Source organism: Cladosporium halotolerans, assembly GCF_011745625.1.
Source record: "Cladosporium halotolerans strain TM138-S3 chromosome Unknown Sca44, whole genome shotgun sequence".
NCBI classification, from domain to species: Eukaryota; Fungi; Ascomycota; class Dothideomycetes; order Cladosporiales; family Cladosporiaceae; genus Cladosporium; species Cladosporium halotolerans.
This window is the reverse complement of record NW_027191495.1, coordinates 105,553-126,112: the sequence shown is the minus strand read 5'-3', so window position 1 is coordinate 126,112 and position 20,560 is coordinate 105,553. Positions and strand designations below refer to the sequence as shown.

Sequence of the window (20,560 nt, the reverse complement as noted above, 5' to 3'; positions counted from 1 at the left end):
GAGACGAGCGCGCGCTCCAGCACCGACCGTTGGCTGTGAGGTATGGAGCAATTCGCAGTGGCTCACTCTGGCTCGCTCAACCACGTCCACACGCTGAGCGTTTCCTCTTCTGTTATTGATATTGCCCGCGAAACCAGATTGATTGTTACAGTGGTAGTCGTTGGCTGGGTCGCCGTCACTGTCACGCGGGGTCTCTTTGGAAGCTTTGGGAATAGGAGGGAATAGACCATTGGACGACACAAAGCATTGTATGTGCAAGTTGGAAGCAACCACGTGTAGGCTGTCGCAATTGAGAATTGACCATCTAACAAGGAACCCTTAGTCACGAACGAACGATACACTCACGACCAATTCATCTGGACTTTGACGATTCTAGCGCCGCTTCTGTCTACCTAAAGATCAAGACTTCTGCATAAGGACAACAATTGGATATTGTGGACATACGCACGAGCAGATACACCGGGACGGAAGTATACCATGCGGTCTCCTACATCTCTCGCCCTGCTCCTCGCGAGCTCTGCATCCGCACAGATCATAGATAACCTATCGTTTGGCCATGGCGACCGGATATCACCAAACGGCCGAGGCCTCCCTGGATGGAGTGTCAGCAGCCAGAATCATTCGCCACAGCTGCTCAGCGATCGTATCATCCTGACCCCTCCCGTGCCCTCCAACACCAGGGGAGCCCTATGGGCAGACAACGCCATCACCGCCTCCGACTGGACGGTCGACTTCGAATTCCGCACCAACGGCCAGGACCAAGGGTCCGGAAACCTCCAGCTCTGGCTCGCGAGCAACAAAGACCAGATCGCGCAAAACAGCATCTACACCGTTGAGAAGTTCGATGGCCTGGCGATCGTGATCGACCAGTACGGCAACCGCGGCGGCAGCATTCGAGGCTTCCTCAACGACGGCAGCCAGAACTTCAAGGCCCACGCCGCCGTCGAATCCCTCGCCTTCGGCCACTGCGACTACAGCTATCGCAACCTCGGCGAGCCCAGCAAGCTCCGCATCACCTCCCAAAACGGCCTGACGGTCTCCATCGACGGCCGCGTGTGCTTCAGCACCGCCCGCATCGCCCTCCCGCCCAACAACTACTTCGGCATCACAGCCGCGACTGCCGAGAACCCAGACTCCTTCGAGATCTACAAGTTCCTCGCCACCGCTCTGGCCCCCAGCGGCAGCTCCTACCAATCCGGCCCGCCCGTCCAGCAACAGCAGCGCAACAACCCTCTCGCCGACCGCCTGCGCGTCCTCCCCGGCTCCCCGGAGGCCCTCCCGGACACCGACGCGGACACGCTCCGCTCGCAGGCCGAGCAGTTCACCGACCTGCACAACCGCCTGCAGGGCCTCACGCACCAGGTCGCCGACATGTACGCGCTGTTCGACGCGCTGGGCAAGAAGATCGACGAGCGGCACGCGGAGTTGTCGTCGGTACTTGCTACGCAGCCGCAGAGTGGTTCTTCGGCGGGGCAGGGCGGCGCGCCGGCGGGCCCGCCGCGCAGCGAGCAGCTGGACCGTATGGATCGCCGGATCGAGAATATCGAGCGGACGGTTGAGCGCGTGCTGAAGGATGTGGAGAGTAAGGACTACCGCGCGCATTTGAGCGAGCTGCAGTCGACGCTTTCGGAGAGCTTGCCGGCCAGGCTGGGGGACAGTAAGTTTTTGAACGTTTTCTGGTGATACCGTGGAATCAAGGCTGACATTTCTGCGCAGTCATCACCTCCTCCGCGCCCAAGATGGGCATGTTCATCGCCGTCGTCGTCGCCGTGCAAATCATGCTTGCCGGCGCGTACATCGTGTACAAGAAGCGCCGCGATAGCGCGCCGAAGAAGTACTTGTAGAGAGGAACGCATTTTGATCGGCCAATCTGCTGGCGTAGAGGAAGCGATATGACTGTATTGCCAGATGAAAACGGACTTCCGCATTTCAATTTTCTGGCTTCCGCGAGCGGAGGTCTTTGTATAAGTTGAGCCTATGTAACGTAACCATTGGGAAGAAGCAAAACGTACAAATTCAGATGAAACGCTCCTGTGGGCGAAAGTTACTGGTAGAACGTGTTTTTGGACCGTATCAAGACCCAAAACTAATGTATCTTCATTTTCGCATTCATCGCTCATGCTCATGCTCATCTCATCTATCCCGGTCGTCGTCTCATCACATCTCTCATGCTGCCACGCCACGCCATGCACCCAATGCTCCCTACCAACCCTCAAAAACACCTCAAACACCACCTCACCTCACTTCAACAGACACCACAACTCCCCCGTCCAGGCCTATGGAAGCCTACGATCCCTCCCTCCTAAAGAGATAAACGTAAGCAAACTTCTTCATCTCCCCCACGTCCCCGCCCCTCGCCACTTTCTCATCGTTGAAAAGCACCCAGTCGCTTCCTTGCCCGTCGGGCAACTCCTTCTTCACAAAAGCCACGTAGTGCCCAGCGTGGATCGACGACCCCTTGTGGCACACGATGCTGCTGAGCGAGAAGCGCGCGGGGCGCGAGTCCTCCACTTCGGCTTTGGGAGCCTCTTCGGCGGGAGCGGGTTCGGCTGCTTCGTCGCCAAAGTCACCAGTGGCGTCCGGGTGACTAAACAACCAGTCCACCGCACGCTCCATGTCGCCGCCGGTTTCCTTGAGAGCCTGGCGAGCCTGCGGGGCGGAGAATCCCATGGCGCCCAGGTTTTCAATTTTCTCTGGATCGGCAGCGCTCGCGCCCGCACCGGCGGACGAGCCGCCCCCGAGGTCGAGCGGCGCGTCGATGTCCGGGTCGTCCATGTGCTCGAAGAGCCAAGTCGTGGCGGCCTCCGGGTCTTGGTTGCCGGTGGCGTGCAGGGCCTTCTCGCAGCGCGGGCGCGGGAAGCCCATGCTTGTGAGCATTTCGAGGGCGACTTCGTTGGGGACGAAGGTGTTTGGGCCGGCTGCACCGGCGGCTTCGTCGTCGGGCAGCTCCTCTTCGTCAGGCTGCTTGCCTTTGCCGCGGTAGGGTTCGAAGTCGATGGGGGAGTCGTCGACGATGACGGGGACGTCTTGCTTTGTGGGGACCCAGTTGACGATCTCGAAGCGGCGGGCGTTGACGGCGAGGATGGTGGGGAAGGTTTTGAAGAGGGATTGTTTGGTGAAGCCCTTGTTGTTGCAGGCGGAGCAGGTCAGCTCGACGGTCTCGGCGGCGGTGAAGTCGTCCAGGCACTGCTGTAGGGTGACGGGCTCGAACTCTTCTTTGTCCTTTTCATCGGTCTCCTTGACGCCATCGGCCATTTGCGTGTCTTTTTGGGGCAGGCGTTTGATGGGGACGGCGACGGAAATGTTCTCCATCTCGTCTTGACGGTAGCGGACTTTCTTGCAGCCCTGGCATTGTAGCTTTTGCTCCATGACGAAGCGGAAGGCATCGACAGGGTCGGAGACGTCTTTGTAGAGACCTCTTGCAAATTGTTGCGAGCGGCTGACCAGTTTGAGAAGATGAAGAAGGAACTCAAACGCGTCCTGCTGTCTCATGGTGCTGAACTCGGAGTGGCCGCGGCCGATCAGATGCTTGAGCATAGCAGGGGCCAGACCCCTCTGATAGTGCTGCTCAGACGTCTCTTCTGAGGCAAACGCATCAGTGTCCGGATGGCTGTAGCGACCTGACATAAGACCGTCAGCCATCTTCCGAAGCTGGATCTCCAGATCCTCGGCCGGTTTGCCAGTCGCAGGAATTGGCTCGTCAGGTCGATAGTATCTCTTCGCAAACTCCGGAGTACTGAACAGCGCTTGGGTAACGGAAGCCAGGTAGCAGCTGTTACCCAGATTCTTGAGCCCTGTGAGGCTTGGTCCGAACATGGGCTCAAGCTCCTTCCCGTCCGCATTCGTCATGCTAAAATCGTAGTGCAAGTTCTGCTCAATGTTCAATTCTGCCATGCTCTTCTCCGTCTTCTGTCTTCCAGACAGATCAATCCCCCAGTGTGCCAAGTGAGCCACGAGCTCAGGATCTGTGCGCTCCTCGTTGCAAGCATAGCAGTAGATATCCGCATTACCCTCAGCCGATATGCTCCCCAGCTTGACAGCCACGGGATGCTTGGTGGCCTCGTTGTGCTCGACTTGGTGATTGTTTCCAGGCGCCGTTCCCATGTACTGCTTCCTGCCGCATCCCAAATTGCCACAAGTCAAACACAGCCACAGGTTCTCCTTGAGGTCGCAGTTCTTGCAGTGGCCCAGATCGCCACTAGGGATCTGCCTCGCAGCTTCCTGCTCCAAGCACAAAGTGTGCTCACAAGGTGTCATCTCCAGCTCCCACGCTTTCACCTCTTCTTGCTTCGCAAAGGTATTTGCCTTTAGCACCCCTTCGACCACCTCGCCCAGCTTCCCCTGCTTTTCGATGCCCTCGACCCCACACTCAAAGCACTTCACTTCAGTTGTCGTCTCATATCGATCTTCCTCCGTCTCAGCGGCGATGGCGAGCTTCGTGAGTTTCTGTGGCGGCTCTTCGCGGTGCTTGCGCTTGCGGGTGCGCTTGATGTTTACGGCGAGAGGATGTTGTGCCTGCTGGGCGTGCTGACGGCCGTGGACCCGCTCGCCGGCGCAGCCACCGTTGAAGCAGTGGAGACATACATCGAGACCGTCGGGCTGGTCGATGTTGTCGAAACAGAGCGTGCAGTCCTCGCGGTAAACAGAGTCGGTGGGTTTTGGTGGGGCAATGTTGGCAGTCGCCACGTGCGGGCAGGACGCCATGGTGGAAGAGAATGTCTTGTTATACCAGGCGCTGCAAGGTATAGTTACTTTTTTCAGAAGCAGAGAGTTGACATGTGCGTGAGCATGTACGGTTGCTGCAGGCTGCAGTGTTCCTGTGGGCTAGAACGTGTTTGCCGCCCAAGGCGTGGGAGCTGCGCTGTGTGACGTACATCGCGTTGCAGGGCTAGGCGAAAGCTTCTTTTTCGCCCTCCTTCGGCAAACGCGGGGCACAGTGAAGATGCGTTCACAGGCATTCCCAGGCAAGACGAATGATGCTTGAATGCATGGCCCTGTTCAACTGGAATTATTCAAGATATCTCCGAGATGCTAATGAGGCCCCTCCGATCAAGGCAGACGATGTGCCTCCATGTGCCAGGCGGTGGGCGGCAAACGGCACCGATATCGCGGGGATGATGTGGTTGGTGGGGTTGGCTTAGGTGAGCAGAGAGCGAGCTATGCCCGCCGCCCGAGTCGGCGGATAACGTACCCAAACACCCCGCGGCAGTGCTACGTACTTTTGTCTCTGCGGATATCCCCCAATCGACTCTGCTTTGTCTTCTCACGTAGATTATAAGGAACAGGTGAGTACCTCATTACCAACAACTTCTAGCTACAACACATCGCTCATAGCCATACGCAGCCTTACTACCACCGCTTCCATCCCACATCCACACACCAAAACTACCACAATGGCCTCCAACCCGCCCGGAAAGTGCTGCACCGTTGGTGTCAAGCATGAAGGCCAGTCCAAGGGCGAGATCAAGACCGTCAACGGCAGTGCGTCTACAACCCTCCTGTCCAACCCAATCCAACAGCACATCTGACCACCACCAGTCCCCGCCTACATCACCTACCCCGAATCCAAAGACACCTCCAACGCTATCGTCATCCTCCCCGACGTGATCGGCCACGAGTTCATCAACGCCCAGCTGATCGCCGACCAATTCGCCGCCAACGGCTACTGGGTCGTCATGCCCGACCTCTTCCAGGGCGACCCCGTCAAGCTCAACGGCCCGCCGGGCTTCGACATCATGAACTGGCTGCAGAAGGGCGGGCCCGAGGGCAAGGGCCACCTGCCGGACAGCGTCGACCCGATCGTCGAGAAGACGCTGGCCTACATGAAGGAGCAGGGCGCAAAGAAGATCGGCGCCGTCGGCTACTGCTTCGGCGGCAAGTACGTCGCCCGCTTCCTGGCTAAGGGTAAGGGCGTCGACGTCGGCTACACCGCGCACCCTTCTTTTGTCGATGAGGAGGAAATCAAGGGCATGACCGGTCCTCTGTCCATCGCTGCTGCTGGTGCGTAACTTCCCTCCCACAAAAACGACCAGGTAGAATGCTGACTTCGATTAGAAACCGACTCCATCTTCCCCGAAGAGAAGCGCCACAAGACCGAGCAGCTGCTCAAAGAGATGAACAGTATCCCTTACCAGATGTGCCTGTACTCCGGTGTGGAGCACGGTTTCGCCGTACGCGCCGACGTCAGCAAGCCGCACGTCAAGTTCGCCAAGGAGGCCGCCTTCCTGCAGGCCGTGCAGTGGTTCGACGAGTTCCTCAAGGGCAAGCGGGAGAGCGCTTCGTAAGTGCTGATCTTCCGTTTGTCTCGGCGAATGAACGCTGAGATAGACTGCAGGCCGGCGAGATTGTGAGCTGCGATCTTAGGGTTATGTAGAGACGAATGGCATACATCTTACGAACGACTTATCTTTCTCAATGGGTCTCAAGCCTCGATTATGGCGGACAGCTTTCTAAAGATATAGCGATCTCGCAAGTGACAAGGTGGCCTCTGATGGTACTCGTGAAGTCATGATTCGTTTCATATCTAAAAAGCCTACAAAGATGAAAAAACACGTTCAACGCCATACCCAAAACCCAGAGGAACCGAAAGCCACAAGAACCGAAGCAACGCTGAAAACGCCTCAATTGCAACGCCACGCCAAACCCGAATATCACACGGACCCTCAAAGCGCAACCGACTCATCAATGCATCCCAAATCCACTCACCAGCTCAAAATCCCCTCCCTTACCCCCAACCCCCCCTTCTCAACAACCCCACACCCCAACCCCTCGCAAATCTCCATGTCCGCCTCGCTCACCCCATCCCTCGGCACCCTCTGCCGCGCCGGCCAAATCTCCCTCCCCAGCGCCCTCTCGCGCCTGAAATGCTCCGTGATCACCGCGCGGACTTGCGATTGGAAGTGCAGTGGCCCTGTTATCGCCCCCAATAAGTTAGCACAGCTCGAACAGGACAGGTAGCCAGGGACGAGGGATAGCAATACCTTTCTCCCACCTCGGATGCAACTCGCCGTTGACGAAGACGCCCGCGTTGAGGTTCGCCTGCGCGCGGTCGCACAGCGCTTTGTCCTCTTGCATCACGCGCGCGTAAGTGTCTGCTATGGTGCGGAAGTCGGCTTCCGACGAGGCGGGGGAGGTGCTGCGGTAGACTTCGTAGTGCACTTTGGTGGTTGTTGCGGAGGTGGGGAGGAATTTCTGGATCATCATGAAGTGCGGTCTTGGAGGGAGGTCAGCTGAATCTTTGGATGGAAGGGGCGGGATGGGGGACGCGGGATTTGAGGGACGTACGACACGGACATGGAGACGTTGGGGAAGTAGTACGTCGAATTGACGTCGTAGCCCTTCGCTTTCTGCTCTTCGGTCGGGGCTTGGTCGTGCTCCATGTGGCCTTTCTTGAGCTCGACGTCGTGGCTGTCGATCGTGAGGAAGGTGGGGACGTCCGGGTGCGTGGTCTTGCAGTGGTAGCACTCGTTGAAGTTGTCCGAGGCGATCTTCCAGTTGTAGTTCGCGTCGAGCTCGTACGTGTGGTCGAGCGTGTACTGGTCGAAGTCGAACTTGTCAAAACGCGCTTGCTCGTCGACGCCTGCGAAGGCTTCAGCCCAAGGGATTTCGGGCGTTTCGCCGGCGTCCAGATTCACCCAGATGAAGCCCTTGGAGTCGATATGCAGGTGGATTGGGAAGAGGCTGTTCTTTTCCTTCTCAAATTCGCGCAAGGAGTCGTAGTCAGGGGCTTTGGCGAGTTTGCCGTTCAGACCGTATGACCAGCCGTGGTAGCGGCAGGAGAGAATGTTAGCGCGGCCTTGGTCTTTCTCGACGACGGTGTAGGCGCGGTGGCGACAGACGTTGTGGAAGGCGTTGATTTTCTTGCTGCGGTCCATGATGATGATGAAGTCGTGGCCGGCCATATTGTAGCGGAGGAAGTCGCCAGGTTGTTGGATTCGCGAGCGGTGGGTGAGGAAGAGCCATTGGCGGGAGAAGATGGCTCTTCGTTCGAACTCGTACATCTCTTTTGTCGTGTACCATGCTGCCGGCAGTGCCCGGACCGTTGACTTCTTCTCTGAGTCTGTTGGAGTCTTTGACTGAGCTGCGGTGCCACCGCTGCTGAGGAAGCTGAACATTGTGCGTATGATGAGATTGACGATTCTGAACTCTATCAAGGAGACTATGAGTGAGAAGATGAGTTTCCTACCTTCACTGCAATCACGGCAGACATATGGCTCTTTTTTGAGCGCTACGCCTCTCGCCACATACACCGCCGCCCAAAGCCATCTTACCGTTTCAAGGAATTCTCATTGATAAATTGAAGGTCATCATGATCAAAAGCCCATGGAAAGACGATCCTTACACAGAAATTCAGCGGTCGTCGTGTTGCATCGCTATCATGAGATCAAGAGATAGCGGTATCAAAAGGGAAATCTTGCCTGATCGGGTAATTCTGGGTAGGTTTGGAAAGGCGGCGCGTGAGGTCCGACAGGGCCAGCCAATAGCTGTGCCGTGGATCAGCGCTGGGAACCTATGTCCTGAAACAGTTTTGGATTCCATAGATATGATGGATCCTGGTTGTAATCATGACTGGTGGGTGATATCGAAGTTGGAGGGCCGAAGGACTTTGAAGGCTGGCGTCTGGATGCCTGCGGAAAGCTGACGAGGCAGCCATCAGTGCTCGAGGGCCTGGATCTCTTGCCTTGAGAGGTCCAGATGCTTCTTCCTATGAGATCCTCACTTCTTTGGAAATAAAAAAGAGGGCAATGGATTCCCTCCCGGAAGACCACGCGTCGTTGGACAATGGCCTGCCTAGAGCACACCGTCTCCGAGTGGGAGTGATCAATAAGCGAGCCGACGCGTAGGAGCATATATAGTAACGCAGACATCCTCGAGCCAGATGGGAGCTCGTTTCCGCAATTAGAATCCATTTGAGGCGTCATTCTGGACCGGAGTTCCCTTTCAAGGTGACGTTCGAAAGCCGCAGCAATATCGGCTGAAGGTCAGTTCCATGTCGCTGCGCCGTGGGAAGCGCATGGGTTCGCCGTGATATTATATCATGCTTCTCTACGTCGAGGTCAATATGTCAAATGGCGTGATTTGCACGACCATATAGCATATGCAGGAAACATGCGGGCTCCCAACACGAGAAGAATAGAGTTCAAGTGCTCGTCGCGTGCGTCGCGTCCTCCCAGCAGAACTTCGCTCGCGAACCCCGCGATCAGCAGAGCGTCAGCAGCATCCTCTAGGACCACCACGCAACCGCGCGACACACCACAATGGCTGACATAGCCGACATCCTCGCCTCCGTCTCTGGCGGCCCATCCATCCCTCAATCGACACTCGACCTGCAAGCGCTCACGCGAGCATGGGTCAACGAGCGCACGGCGCCAGAGCTGCTGCCCTACCCGGGCGAGTTGGTGGATAGGATCATGCAGAGAATAGCGACACAAGTGCGTCATCCCTATAGAATATTACTCCTGGAGAGCCCTACCGAAGCGTGTGCTGATTGTGGATCCTCAAAAGATAGAAGCAATCGAGATGATGAACGCGACGGCCGACCCTTCGGCGAACTTCAAGCTGGTCATCGTGCAGACGGAACTGGAGCGGTTCAAGTTCCTCGTGCGCTCTCTCTTACGAGCGCGCATAGCGAAGGTACCAGGGAACTTGCAAGTTGTATTGTATGCTAGCATTTGCTGACATCTTGTCCTACAGATCGACGCTTACCCGCATCACACCCTCGCGATGTCACAAACGTCACCTGCCAATCTCTCACATCTCGAATCGCAGTACTTACACCACCACCAACACCTCCTGTCTTCGCATTACCACACAGCGTTCCTCTCTTCTTTTCCTCAAGGATTGCGGAAGTTGGACGATACCGCTGGTGGAATCAGTATGGTTGACAAACCGGACGAAGACACGGCTGTGTTCTGTCGGATACTGAGAGACGCAGGGCAGGTGGAGATCCAGGGAGAGCAAGGTGTCGGAGTCGTAGAGCTTCACAGGGGAGATATTTGGGTGCTGAGGTGGAGAGACGTCAGAGAAGGCGTGGAAAGAGGCGACATTGAGCTGATATGAGGCCGCGAGACGAGACGAGGACATGAAAGAGTGATAAATGATACCCAGCATAGATGAACCAAAAGCACGCGTTCAAGATTTCATGTCAATTGCAGTCGATCGTGGTATCATGTAGCAAGCCAGATGACCGCAGTCGGAAGTCCAGGCCAGAGTAAAATGCACACTCAATGCGCCTTCAACCAAGCCAGCATCTGCGCGAACGCCTCCTTCTGTGCCTGCGCAATCCCCTGATCATCATAATTTCCCGTCACAGCAAACCCATGCGGCACGCCAGGGTACACCTGCAGCTCATGTTCTAGCCCTCTCTCCTCCATATCCTTCTTTCCCGCATCCCTCACCTCATCTGGGAACAACGGATCGCCCTCCACAGCCACCACACTCGTCGGCACCTTCACACCCTCCAAATCCGCCTTCCCAAGAATCCCATGCGCGATCGCACTACACTTGATCGCAGGCCCCTGCGTCACCATGCCCTCCTCTGCTTGCGTCTCCGGCGCGCGCTGGCCCTGCACGACGTCCTGGTGCAGCTCGCTGCCAAGCAGCAGCACGTACTTGGCGCCGAAGCAGTATCCCGCGGCGTAGACGCCGCCGCCGTTCGCGACCGCGTCCGCGTACTCTTCCTTGATCGCTGCAAGCACGCGGTGCAGCAGCGGGAGGACTTTCTCCGGCGTGTGGCGCGCAAGCCACATGTCGATCGTGAAGGATTTCGCGACGCTGGCGATGCCGAGCTTTACTTGCTCGATGAGGGAGGGGGAGGAGTTGGTGGGGGCTGTGGAGGTTGTGTTTGTTGAGGGGTCGCCGGCGAATCTGAGAGGATGTTAGTTTTGGGCTAAGCAGAGGGGTCCGATGGCAGGCGTACTGGTCGGGCATGACTACGAGGAAGCCCTCGGAGGCATATTTGTCTGCTTGCAGTTGGTTGTTCGTGCTATGCACTCCGGTGCCTCCGGTCAGGAGGAGCAGGAGCTTGCTAGGTGCATGAGGGTAGTCTGCTGGCTTGGTCACGTATGCCTCGATGTCATCGAATTTGGTGATTTGCTATCGGCAGGTGGTTAGCGATCTGGGTCGTTCGTATCCAGGCTGGGGTCTAGGTCTTACACCAGTCGGTGTTGCGCCAGACGCTGTAGAAGTTTTAGCAAAGCCTTGGAAGGTTCAGACAAGTCTCATACTCACGAGTCGGTCTATCTGTCACACAGTGTTCCTGTCGACACTCTCAGCATTCGCTCTGTTGACATCATTTTGGTGATTCCACTTACGCCGAGACTCGGTCCTTGATCAACAGCGCTATCGCCAGGGATGGCGCTGCGCTCAGCGAGATCGCTTTCGGGCGCCTTCGTTGCAATTTCGGGTTCCGACATGTTGATGTGCGGCAGAAAGTGTATTGTACGTTTTGTTGTGAACGTGACGATCTGGAGCAAGCTGAGGTCTTGGACCCTTGCATGTGAAGTGGGGCAACAATGACGACGCGGGGAGACTCGTTCGGGAGGGATGCCAGGTCAGTTGGTATGGGCACATCATGGTGCAACATGGGGCAAGAGAACATCAATTTGATCGGTAATGTGAGCGTGGATCATTATGGTCGCGAGGTGCGCAACTTGTACAGGTCATAAATAGTGAATCGCCCTCCAATACGTCAATGCCATTACTCCGCGGCCTCCTCCACCTTCCCCTTGTAAACCGCCCGAATCGCATCCTCCAGAGCCTTGCCTCTCGCGCCGGTGACTGTGTCTTCGAGATCGCCGTCGTTGAAGATCGTAAAGACTGGCATCTGGCTGACACCGAGTTCCTGCGCAATATCGCCAGCAGAATCCGTGTCGTACTTGTAGAATTTGGCCTCGGGAAACTGCTTGATGAGCTTCTCGACGAACGGCGCGATGGCTTTACATTGAGAGCACCATGTCGCGGTCGCTTCTAGGATGACAGTTCCGTCGGCGTTACTCGCCTTGAGGTATTCGGAAAGGGTGCGGAGTTCTTCCATGGTGGCGGTTTTAGTGTATTGGGATGATTTATGTGATGTTCAGCTGAGACCCTCCGTTCAACAGAGAACACCCCTCGTGGGTTTTTTGGGATGCTGAGAAAGATGATGGTAAATGTTGCTCTCAAGATTTGGCCGCATGTACGGTGTTGTCGTTGTCCTCTTCTCGTGTACTACACACCCGGAAGTTGAACGCGAGGTCGCTGGCGCCAGCCCCACCAAAGCTGTCGATCTGTGCTTGGATCTTGCCACGGTCTTCCACTTCTCCGTTAGCTGAGTAGCTTACAACCTGAAGAAACTCTGCATCAATAGAGTAGTATCATAAAACAAGCATCGCTTTCGAAGGTACTCAGCGCCAATAACGCCACAGCATTGCAAGTCGGTAGATACCGGTGGCTAGACGTTGCTACTGCGATAAAGTTGATGATAGCTGATGATACAGCACGGCTCAATGGACCCTCGCAGATGCCACTTGGTGCCGACACGACATGTTCCCAGCTGCAGCAACTGCATGTTACCTTGCACGAGCAAGTTTTGAAGCTCCCGTCACTGGATGACAAGTTGCGCCAGTGCCACATGAATCTGGTGTCGATCCTTTTACGGATGCCAACTTTCACAAGTCGGATGAGCGTCTTCTACTCTCGTGCCACGGCGCTGGCCACTGCAAGTCGCCTAGATCGTGCACCTCCTGCATACAGCTCCTGCAGCCGTGGAGTGAGCCCACCAATCAGGCAATGTATGAGTGCCGTAATCACCAGCGCCCTGCATAGGTACGGTATCGGCCAGCCAGCGCACGCGCACGATAGCTCGGAACGGCTGAGGAACTGCTACTCAAAATTGATCGTCTCACGATAGTCAGGTTCCTTTTATCTGGCTACCTTGTCAATCCGACGTATCAATTGAAGGCCAGTACCTTCAAATGAACAGAATTCGCGAAGTATGAGCACCGCAAATGTCAGGCAAGAGATCAATAGCTATCGCCTCACAAAGGAACTAGTCCAAAAAGTGCTCTTCCAGCTTTTTCCAGCGTGCGCGGAGGACGCGTTCAAGGTCCGGGTATGTCGTCCAAGACAAAAGTATGTGGGGAAAATGCTGAGGCGCAATAGGAAGGCCTTGATGTGTTCCAGTTTTTTGTCCCTCGTGCTCTGACAGAGGTGAGAAATTCCTTAGGTGCATATATGTGAACTAAAGAGAGACTTGCTTACAGAACCAGGAGGACAAAAACCTTATACTTAGTCAGAGGCTGAGAACTCGCGATGAATTTGACTGGGAGGATTGAAATTGATTTCACGAAACAAGTACACTAGTAGCAAGAATGCTAGGGTGATTTTCAAAGTGCGTTGCTGTCTCTCGCAAGAAATGGAATGATTTTGGTGGCGTCCAGCCTGGGGCGGCGTTCAGCCAGTCACGAGTATATCAGAAGCAGCACTACTTTACATCAGGGCGCCTGCCTCACGATGTGCTGTCTCAGCTCGAGATGCACGTCGGTCTCCAATTGGGTGACCTTTCTGCGTGTCGCAGGCGCTTCAGTCGGGTCGAGTGAGCGACGCAGGTTGAGGCTGGGTAAGCTGCAGGTTGCACAAGTAGTAAATTCTCATAATCCTGCAATCCCCTCCTCACTCTCTGCTCTAAGGCGTATGCATATCTTGCGCTGGCACTCGACATGCCTACCGCAGAGCGCCTGTCTTCCCCGGATATCGGCAGCAATGGCGATTGTACTCCACTACTAGATCGATTCAAAGCCTCGATGGATCGCGCCGAAGACTACCCAACAAATCTGATATCGAGGAACATCTACTCGTATCAGCTGAACGAGTACCTGCGCCAAACAGAAATCAACAGATCGAGGCTTTTTGGCCCAAGCAGCACTGTGGACTTTTTGGAATTCCGCAACGGTGCAAGTACGACCCCTCTTGATGAGCAAACAGCTCGACAAACTTCTAATGTCAGGTCAGAAGGTCTTGCAGCGCGCTTGAGAAGCAAAAGCGAGCTGAGCAAAGTTGATATGTGCGATGCATCTTCTTATGTGGAAGACCCTCTGTGCCGGTTTATGTAAGCAGAACTTCACTCAAGTCACCACTCCAACAAGATGGCTGATCCGCCCACCACAGGTTCATTTCAGCGCCGAGCTCGAGAGACAGACTGAATGTGGAGCATAATGTCTTGATGCATATGCTGACATGGCATCAGGTCATGCCAGAAATACTTGACTTTCTGCTTGTTTTTGGGGTCTCCGAGAACCCAAAAGATTTTCAATACACTGGTTTCAGGTCTGCTCTCACTTTGAGCAATGATGACAGGATGCTCGCCATCCCCAAATTGGGTCGGAGCGGGCGTGAGATACGCCTTTGCCATATTCTACGATCAGCGGAGCCAGTTGACCAATCTGGAGAAATTGCCCGATTTTGGCCTTGGGCTTTGCGGCCTACCGTTACGTATCACGCTTTTGACGTCGAGTCCGAACGGAGTGTCTGGCTTATCGTCAAAGCCAATGCGCTTCTCAAGCACAGAGTCAGGGCCGATTGTCGTGAAAATGGTTTATACCAGTCACCAGCCGATGGTGATGCCAGCAACTCCTTCGAGTCGACGCTCCGTACTCACCTCGTGATTTGTGCATGGGCCGGTCAGAATTGGAGATGGTACATCAACTTCATGGAAGAAAAAGCACAATGGCTCACGAGAGGAACTCTGACAGAATCCCTTAATCAAAACTCGACTGGTGGCAATGGGAAACCAAGGTCACGTTTTTCATTCCGCCACCTCCAAGAGGTTCATTTTATGGAAGAAAAGGCGAACGAGGCTCTGCTTGTCTTACGAGGGAATATGTCTGTCATCAAAGAGCTCTGCGCCCTGTACACTAACGTGGCGCGTGTTCTTACCACAGAGCTTGAGTGCGCAAAGCTCTCGCCTTCCGCCCTGGGCGACTTTCAACGCTACATCAACATCACCATCACAGAGTTGACGACGCAAGAGAGCCGTTTGCAAATGCTCTTGCAAATTCTGGCAGATCGAAAAGTTTTGGTAAAGCATACTTGATGGAATCGGCAATGGTGCCCACAGCCAAATGTACTGACACTCTGCAGCTTCAAAGCATGTTACAGTGGGACAATTCTCAACACAGCATTGCAGTAGCGATGTCCACGGGTAACATGGCAGAGATGACCGAATTGACAGCAAGGATCTCCCAGAAGACCATCGAGGAGGCCTCGCACATGCGCATCATCACGTGGGTGACATTGTTCTTCCTTCCAGGAACATTCGTTTCGGTGAGCATTTTTGAGCAAAGCCCTGATATTTCAGGTATTGATCATGGTACAGACTCTCATGAGCACGCCCATCGTCCATTATCCAGATCACTCGGAGGTGGTGAACGTCAAAGCCCTGGAGCTGTTCCTTGCTGTCGCTTTACCGCTGCTCGTGGCTACACTCTTCGCTTGGTACTGTTTGGTTCTTTGGCATAACTATCGGAGAAAGTCTCGTGAGCAAGAAGAAGGCCGGGCGAAAACTACCAACCAATCGTCGATCACGTGATTCATCGATCAGTCTAGAAACGCTCTCGCGGATCGACTGTCTGGGGCAATGACTGACCGTGATCGGTAGAAGATCTTTGTAGACTGACAAAACCAGCTACAGGCTACAGTAGAATCATATGAGACAGACCAACATCCCATTCTAGCTTTGGCATGTTCCACGCGCTGCTATTTGAGGAGCTTTCTTCTCTCGCCTTCTAGCACGTAGCTTCCATCTTGTCGCAAAGGCCTCTTCCACTCCGGTGCCGCCGGACTCTCTTGGAACGAAATGCTCGGTGACATTACCTCTATCGCCCCCATCTGTGGCATCTATTTGCTGCGAGCGAGGATGCCTGTAAAATGCTGCCGTAAGACTGTTGCTGACGGCCTGTCCTTTGGATTTTGACGTAACACGTTTGGCAGAAGCTGAACAAGTTGCCGAGTAATGTGATCGGATCCTGGCTCATTAGCAATGCGCTCGTGCTCATCTGCGACAGCTGTAGACTCCTCGCCGCCGCGGTGGAAGCAATCAGACCCTCGGGCAGTTTTTGCGTTGAACTCAGTCCGCCTATCGCGATAATTCTGAACGCCATGAGCACCATTGTACCCATAAGTGACCCAGACGCATATTTCGCTGAGCACAGCCAAGAAAGACCACACATCAACCTTCGGGGTCACCCTAATGTTTCTTCGATCGTCGACTTTGTCTTTCCGAAAACATTCCGGCGCCCCTTGTATGTCAGTTCGGTATGCTGCAACGAGCAAGACCATTTTCTACTCACCGTACGTTTTGGTGCCAAAGTTATCTCGAAAAGGTATGCCCGAATCGATTCTACGTAAGCTGCTCAGACCGAGATCTGCAAGGCCTATTGAACAGTCGAAAATATTTGCAGCGTTTTGCTTGGTCTGAACCAGAATGTTGCTTGGCTTGATGTCTTGATGGATGCATTGGAACCTACACAATCATCAGTCCTTTCCTGCTGACCCAGATCACGGTGGTGCTAAATTACCTATCGCGTGACCAGAGCATCAAGCGGTCATTGTCGCCATTGCTGTCTTCGTCATCTTCATCATCGTCGCATTCATTCATGTCGTGCAACTCGACAATAGCTTCAATCATAGGCAAAAAGCTTGCCCAGAAAGCAGCGACATCGGCATCCGTCGACGGAGGCGGGTTGATTCTCATGTACTCCTCAAGCGTGCCCATGTCCGCTAACTCGAAAATTGCATAGTACGCACCCCTATGCACATAGCAACAATGGTAGCCAACGATATGCCATTCCTTTAGACCAGTGCGATGGATCTTCTTGAACGCCTTGGTCTCAGCATCATGGTATCTCTTGCTGTCACGGCCCTCGTAAGCTTTGAGGGCATACCATATGTGTTCCTTGCTTGGTGTGGACTGTTCTTGGTCAATGGATTCGAAGTCAGCCCATGCTTTTGAGGACAAATATCATCATACCGAGCCATCTTCTTTCTTCATGTGGTCGTAGTCAGCATGGACCTTGACCTTGTACACTTTTGCACTTGCCCCTCGACCTATGAAGCTTTTCTCCAGGAAGGGCATGCGCTGCTCGTCTCTGACGTTCAAGGTACCCCTGATCAGATTTTTGGGGCAGAATCGTGGCTGCACTGCTTGAAAGTGGCCAAAGAAGGAATTGCGATCGTCGTCAAATGGGTCCAGAGGAAACTGGCTTGGTCGATGTTCGAAAGGTAGTTTAGTGTCGCAGAGCATGTCGTGCGGAAGAAAGTTGACGATTTGCCTGGGCCGTCCGATGTGGACGAGTATGGCAAAGACGATGGTGTAGTTGCTGAGTATCATGCTTCCGACTTCGCGAACGTCTTCTTGGGGAAGGAGATAGGAAAAAAGCTCCCTCAACAGGCCATATCGGCGTAGGTGTCTCGTTATCTCGCTGATTGGTACAAAGTCTTCAAGCCCAAGGCTGGCATCTTGAGTCCCAGTCACTCGTGGTTTTTGCAGCCATGTCATGAACGCTTGTACGGGTGGTTCCCAATTGGCGTCACCTCTCGATGTCATCACGTCCGTGAGAGCGCCAGGAGGCCAGTGGCGGTGTGCGCGTCGCCGCCCTCAGCAAGGCGGATGAGCAAAGATACACAATGCTCGTGCCTTAGCAGTGCACCAAAGCAGGGTATATGACAGACAATGGGCGCAGTCGAGCAGCTTCGCAGGTATCCTGCCCCACGACCATGTGATGCTGGTGCAGTAAGCTCAGGGGAGTCACCTGCAGCATGTTGTGTTCACGACTTCGCCTTCAGCTCCACGCTACGATCCAATCAAAGCCCTTGACCGGTGGCGCCGGCATATGCAGACAAACATTGACGAGGGACTAAAGCGATTCCCAAGTGCTAGGCAAAACATACTGTATCATGGAGCACGCTGCCCCTAAAATCTTCATATCATCTTCAACGAGATCTAGAACTTAAGGCACAAAATCACAGCGAGTTTGTCTTGGTCGTCAATGGCTAGACTGAGCCTTGTTGCAAACGCAGAGACGCCATCTCGTGGTCTGGAAGAGTATCGTTCCATCCGAGATGCTTTATCTTGGAACTACAAACCATCAAAGCTTGATACACCCAATGGAGATCGCGGCGGAGGGCGGTCAGGGCGATTGAAAGGCTGGACTTTTGTTTGAGCGATATATTCAATTTAGAGCGCGTGAAGATCATCAATCCTCGCTGGCGCAACCGGTAGCGCGTTCGGCTGTTACGACTTCGAGTCTCAGCATACCGGAAGGTTAGTGGTTCGAGCCCACTGTGAGGAGTTCCTCTCGCATGAGATGAGCTTCATCTTTTGCTTTTGCTCAGGGCTTTCCCGATCGACTGGCCCCCAAAGCATTCCTTCGGCTCTGCGTATCATACTCTTAGCTCGAGAGCTTCGCTTGCTTCGTACAAATTTTGGCTGCGCGATTAGCAACTCGAATTTCGTATGGTACCATGAATGTCCCCGTACAGACTGCATCCAAATCAGCTGTTCGCTTCCTCTGTTGAATCGTACCATGCTTTCTCGACGATCTAATCGTCACACCGATCAATGATTTCCATCATCTGATCTCTTCAATTACAAAGCGGAGACCCGTGATAGGCGCAATATCCACTGATCCCTGCAAGCGCCATTCCGCGCGAAGGTTACATAATGCACTAGTGGCAGTTGGGTCCCCGCAGCTCCCAGCGGTCGAAGGCATCATAGTTAAGGTAGAGGTCATCCGCTATCCGGTGCTTTGTTAGAGCGTTTCGTGTTCACTGCTTGAGACGTGTTCTTGTCGCGTCTCGTGTTGATTCAGAGCGAATTTCGGAAGACGTCGTGATCATCCACAATGGCAGACCAAGAAGCGCACCGACAGCCCGGTACCAGCGAGGAGGAACCTTTGCTCGGAAACAGAGGTGATGCAAGTCAGCAAGACGGGAAGCCGCTGTACCACAACTTCATTATTGGTGAGTTGCTGTGCCTCAAGCTCTGACAGTGAAGAGCGCCGAGTACTAACTATGGATGAAGGCACGGGAGTCGTCGCGCAGGCCGGCGCCTGGATTGTGAGTGCACCAGGACATTGCTAGATGAGTGTAGCGCTGACCAAGAGCCCAGCTTGCGGCCATCGTATGGGGCAGCGTCTTCAGCCATGACTTGATTCTATTCTCGGCGCATCCGGTATGTTCAAGTCAATTCAGAGAAACCAGATGAGCAATACCACTAACACTGACGACCACAGCTCCTCAACTCCGCCGCCCTCCTCTTCTTCATCCAAGGCGTCCTTGTCCTCCAACCCACGCACACCGCAAAGCAAAAGCAGGAAGGCACCTACACGCACGCGGCGCTCAACGACGTCGCGCTGCTCAGCGCCATCGCCGGCCTGGTCGTGATCGAGTACAACAAGTTCGCGCACAACGGCACGCACTTCGAATCGCCGCACGCCATCCTCGGCCTGATCACGTACATCCTCACCATCATCCAGGCCGTCGTCGGCATCACGCAGTACTTCGTGCCGCAGCTGTACGGCGGCGTGGAGAACGCCAAGAAGCTGTACAAGTACCACCGCGTCGGCGGCTATGTGATCCTGTTGACCATGCTGGCGACCGTGGCCGCGGCGACGCAGACGGACTTCAACAAGAATGTGCTGCAGATCCAGCTGTGGGCTGTGATCGTCGCGGCTGTCATCCTGCTGATTGGCATTGTGCCGAGGATCCGGATGCACAAGTTTGGCTGGCTGGCTGGGCACTAGATGATGTCGGAGAAGAGTTGGATATGAGATCATGAATACGATGTAAGGGTGGATTTTAAGGTTGTTTTGCGGTTTGACGAGTCATCGGAGGAGCGTGCATTGTAGGGCAGTTCTGGTTGTCAGGCGTTCGTTTCGCTATGGATTCTGCTGTTCCCTCGAATTGTTTGAATCGCATCTTTCGGCCGTTGTTCTACTCCTTGACACATGACACATGACACTTGTCGGCCCCAGCGCAGATCGCACCGCTATGGCGAAGCTGTTAGCTGGCGGCGTGACAGGACTGGTACCTCGATTTAGCAATGTTCTCATATACCGTGTCAGCCTACGGTTTGATAACGCCGTTCAGGATACTGATTGTAGCTATGCAAACACCCGACGAGAACAGGAGATAGCTCCGGTCGCGACATGCATGTGTCTCATTAATTTGCATGCAAGCACATGTATTCTCCCAGATTGGACCCGCGTCCTTGTACCACCACCGGCTGCGCCATGGGTGTCGCTTAGGGCACTGCGGCAAAGCAGACAACGGCGCGGGACCTGAATCAATCAAAGTTTCGCCATCCGCCTCCCCCACAGCCTCGGAGATTGGGCCCAGCTGCCAACCTGCCTCTGCCCTTCCAAGTCTGGTAAGGCAGCTGGCCGTCTCCTATTCCTCGCACCCAAAAAAGAGCTGTGGAGGGGCGCACGCGCGGCAACCGTCGTGTGTTGTGGCTGACGGCGACTCGTGTGGCCCTTCCTTCGTTTTCTCAAGCCTAACGTTCTCCTCCCATCTTCACACCCTCACG

General features: G+C 54.6%; 10 protein-coding genes across 10 annotated transcripts; 5 read left to right on the top strand and 5 right to left on the bottom strand.

Moving 5' to 3' along the window:
- The first annotated feature begins 24 nt into the window (after nt 1-24).
- WHR41_08366 (uncharacterized protein) lies at nt 25-2,056 on the top strand. The gene is made up of 3 exons (XM_069376970.1): nt 25-248; nt 323-1,657; nt 1,717-2,056. Exons 2-3 carry the CDS (start codon nt 478-480, stop codon nt 1,842-1,844), a joined length of 1,308 nt encoding a protein of 435 aa, XP_069225879.1. The 5' UTR covers nt 25-248; nt 323-477; the 3' UTR covers nt 1,845-2,056.
- Nucleotides 2,057-2,286: 230 nt separating this feature from the next.
- On the bottom strand, nt 2,287-4,704 carry WHR41_08365 (uncharacterized protein; the record flags this gene model as incomplete). The annotated part of the gene is made up of 1 exon (XM_069376969.1): nt 2,287-4,704. One exon carries the CDS (start codon nt 4,702-4,704, stop codon nt 2,287-2,289), a length of 2,418 nt encoding a protein of 805 aa, XP_069225880.1.
- A 368-nt stretch (nt 4,705-5,072) lies between these two features.
- On the top strand, nt 5,073-6,401 carry WHR41_08364 (uncharacterized protein). The gene is made up of 4 exons (XM_069376968.1): nt 5,073-5,285; nt 5,345-5,481; nt 5,539-6,000; nt 6,055-6,401. The coding sequence occupies exons 2-4, from the start codon at nt 5,394-5,396 to the stop codon at nt 6,282-6,284; spliced, it is 780 nt and encodes a 259-aa protein (XP_069225881.1). The 5' UTR covers nt 5,073-5,285; nt 5,345-5,393; the 3' UTR covers nt 6,285-6,401.
- A 93-nt stretch (nt 6,402-6,494) lies between these two features.
- Nucleotides 6,495-9,069, bottom strand: WHR41_08363 (uncharacterized protein). Its single transcript, XM_069376967.1, has 3 exons — nt 7,285-9,069; nt 6,981-7,213; nt 6,495-6,910 (listed from the first exon to the last, which is right to left on the bottom strand). The coding sequence occupies exons 1-3, from the start codon at nt 8,112-8,114 to the stop codon at nt 6,702-6,704; spliced, it is 1,272 nt and encodes a 423-aa protein (XP_069225882.1). The 5' UTR covers nt 8,115-9,069; the 3' UTR covers nt 6,495-6,701.
- A 3-nt stretch (nt 9,070-9,072) lies between these two features.
- Nucleotides 9,073-10,142, top strand: WHR41_08362 (uncharacterized protein). The gene is made up of 3 exons (XM_069376966.1): nt 9,073-9,431; nt 9,505-9,633; nt 9,694-10,142. Exons 1-3 carry the CDS (start codon nt 9,258-9,260, stop codon nt 10,057-10,059), a joined length of 669 nt encoding a protein of 222 aa, XP_069225883.1. The 5' UTR covers nt 9,073-9,257; the 3' UTR covers nt 10,060-10,142.
- Nucleotides 10,110-11,450, bottom strand: WHR41_08361 (uncharacterized protein). Its single transcript, XM_069376965.1, has 5 exons — nt 11,313-11,450; nt 11,230-11,257; nt 11,155-11,177; nt 10,919-11,094; nt 10,110-10,866 (listed from the first exon to the last, which is right to left on the bottom strand). The coding sequence occupies exons 1-5, from the start codon at nt 11,412-11,414 to the stop codon at nt 10,224-10,226; spliced, it is 972 nt and encodes a 323-aa protein (XP_069225884.1). The 5' UTR covers nt 11,415-11,450; the 3' UTR covers nt 10,110-10,223.
- A 248-nt stretch (nt 11,451-11,698) lies between these two features.
- WHR41_08360 (uncharacterized protein) lies at nt 11,699-12,034 on the bottom strand (the record flags this gene model as incomplete). The annotated part of the gene is made up of 1 exon (XM_069376964.1): nt 11,699-12,034. One exon carries the CDS (start codon nt 12,032-12,034, stop codon nt 11,699-11,701), a length of 336 nt encoding a protein of 111 aa, XP_069225885.1.
- Nucleotides 12,035-13,694: 1,660 nt separating this feature from the next.
- Nucleotides 13,695-15,725, top strand: WHR41_08359 (uncharacterized protein; the record flags this gene model as incomplete). The annotated part of the gene is made up of 5 exons (XM_069376963.1): nt 13,695-13,932; nt 13,987-14,083; nt 14,143-15,052; nt 15,115-15,297; nt 15,350-15,725. The coding sequence occupies 5 exons, from the start codon at nt 13,695-13,697 to the stop codon at nt 15,560-15,562; spliced, it is 1,641 nt and encodes a 546-aa protein (XP_069225871.1). The 3' UTR covers nt 15,563-15,725.
- Nucleotides 15,625-17,578, bottom strand: WHR41_08358 (uncharacterized protein; the record flags this gene model as incomplete). The annotated part of the gene is made up of 4 exons (XM_069376962.1): nt 15,625-16,271; nt 16,323-16,495; nt 16,551-16,942; nt 17,003-17,578. 4 exons carry the CDS (start codon nt 17,576-17,578, stop codon nt 15,871-15,873), a joined length of 1,542 nt encoding a protein of 513 aa, XP_069225870.1. The 3' UTR covers nt 15,625-15,870.
- Nucleotides 17,579-18,745: 1,167 nt separating this feature from the next.
- Nucleotides 18,746-20,157, top strand: WHR41_08357 (uncharacterized protein). Its single transcript, XM_069376961.1, has 4 exons — nt 18,746-18,993; nt 19,055-19,089; nt 19,142-19,204; nt 19,266-20,157. The coding sequence occupies exons 1-4, from the start codon at nt 18,876-18,878 to the stop codon at nt 19,773-19,775; spliced, it is 726 nt and encodes a 241-aa protein (XP_069225863.1). The 5' UTR covers nt 18,746-18,875; the 3' UTR covers nt 19,776-20,157.
- Nucleotides 20,158-20,560: the final 403 nt, after the last annotated feature.

What these genes read in the sequence shown, in the direction of transcription:
- WHR41_08366 (XM_069376970.1), top strand. Translation starts at nt 478, where the DNA reads ATGCGGTCTCCTACATCTCTCGCCCTGCTCCTCGCGAGCTCTGCATCC. An exon ending in GCCGGCCAGGCTGGGGGACA is followed by an intron (nt 1,658 to 1,716) that starts GTAAGTTTTTGA and finishes ATTTCTGCGCAG; the next exon opens with TCATCACCTCCTCCGCGCCC.
- WHR41_08364 (XM_069376968.1), top strand. Translation starts at nt 5,394, where the DNA reads ATGGCCTCCAACCCGCCCGGAAAGTGCTGCACCGTTGGTGTCAAGCAT. An exon ending in GATCAAGACCGTCAACGGCA is followed by an intron (nt 5,482 to 5,538) that starts GTGCGTCTACAA and finishes GACCACCACCAG; the next exon opens with TCCCCGCCTACATCACCTAC. An exon ending in TCTGTCCATCGCTGCTGCTG is followed by an intron (nt 6,001 to 6,054) that starts GTGCGTAACTTC and finishes GACTTCGATTAG; the next exon opens with AAACCGACTCCATCTTCCCC.
- WHR41_08363 (XM_069376967.1), bottom strand. Translation starts at nt 8,114, where the DNA reads ATGTTCAGCTTCCTCAGCAGCGGTGGCACCGCAGCTCAGTCAAAGACT. An exon ending in AACGTCTCCATGTCCGTGTC is followed by an intron (nt 7,214 to 7,284) that starts GTACGTCCCTCA and finishes CCTCCCTCCAAG; the next exon opens with ACCGCACTTCATGATGATCC. An exon ending in GCATCCGAGGTGGGAGAAAG is followed by an intron (nt 6,911 to 6,980) that starts GTATTGCTATCC and finishes GGGCGATAACAG; the next exon opens with GGCCACTGCACTTCCAATCG.
- WHR41_08362 (XM_069376966.1), top strand. Translation starts at nt 9,258, where the DNA reads ATGGCTGACATAGCCGACATCCTCGCCTCCGTCTCTGGCGGCCCATCC. An exon ending in TGCAGAGAATAGCGACACAA is followed by an intron (nt 9,432 to 9,504) that starts GTGCGTCATCCC and finishes GATCCTCAAAAG; the next exon opens with ATAGAAGCAATCGAGATGAT. An exon ending in TACGAGCGCGCATAGCGAAG is followed by an intron (nt 9,634 to 9,693) that starts GTACCAGGGAAC and finishes CTTGTCCTACAG; the next exon opens with ATCGACGCTTACCCGCATCA.
- WHR41_08361 (XM_069376965.1), bottom strand. Translation starts at nt 11,414, where the DNA reads ATGTCGGAACCCGAAATTGCAACGAAGGCGCCCGAAAGCGATCTCGCT. An exon ending in ATCAAGGACCGAGTCTCGGC is followed by an intron (nt 11,258 to 11,312) that starts GTAAGTGGAATC and finishes GAGTGTCGACAG; the next exon opens with GAACACTGTGTGACAGATAG. An exon ending in CTGGCGCAACACCGACTGGT is followed by an intron (nt 11,095 to 11,154) that starts GTAAGACCTAGA and finishes ACCTGCCGATAG; the next exon opens with CAAATCACCAAATTCGATGA.
- WHR41_08357 (XM_069376961.1), top strand. Translation starts at nt 18,876, where the DNA reads ATGGCAGACCAAGAAGCGCACCGACAGCCCGGTACCAGCGAGGAGGAA. An exon ending in GTACCACAACTTCATTATTG is followed by an intron (nt 18,994 to 19,054) that starts GTGAGTTGCTGT and finishes CTATGGATGAAG; the next exon opens with GCACGGGAGTCGTCGCGCAG. An exon ending in CGCAGGCCGGCGCCTGGATT is followed by an intron (nt 19,090 to 19,141) that starts GTGAGTGCACCA and finishes CCAAGAGCCCAG; the next exon opens with CTTGCGGCCATCGTATGGGG.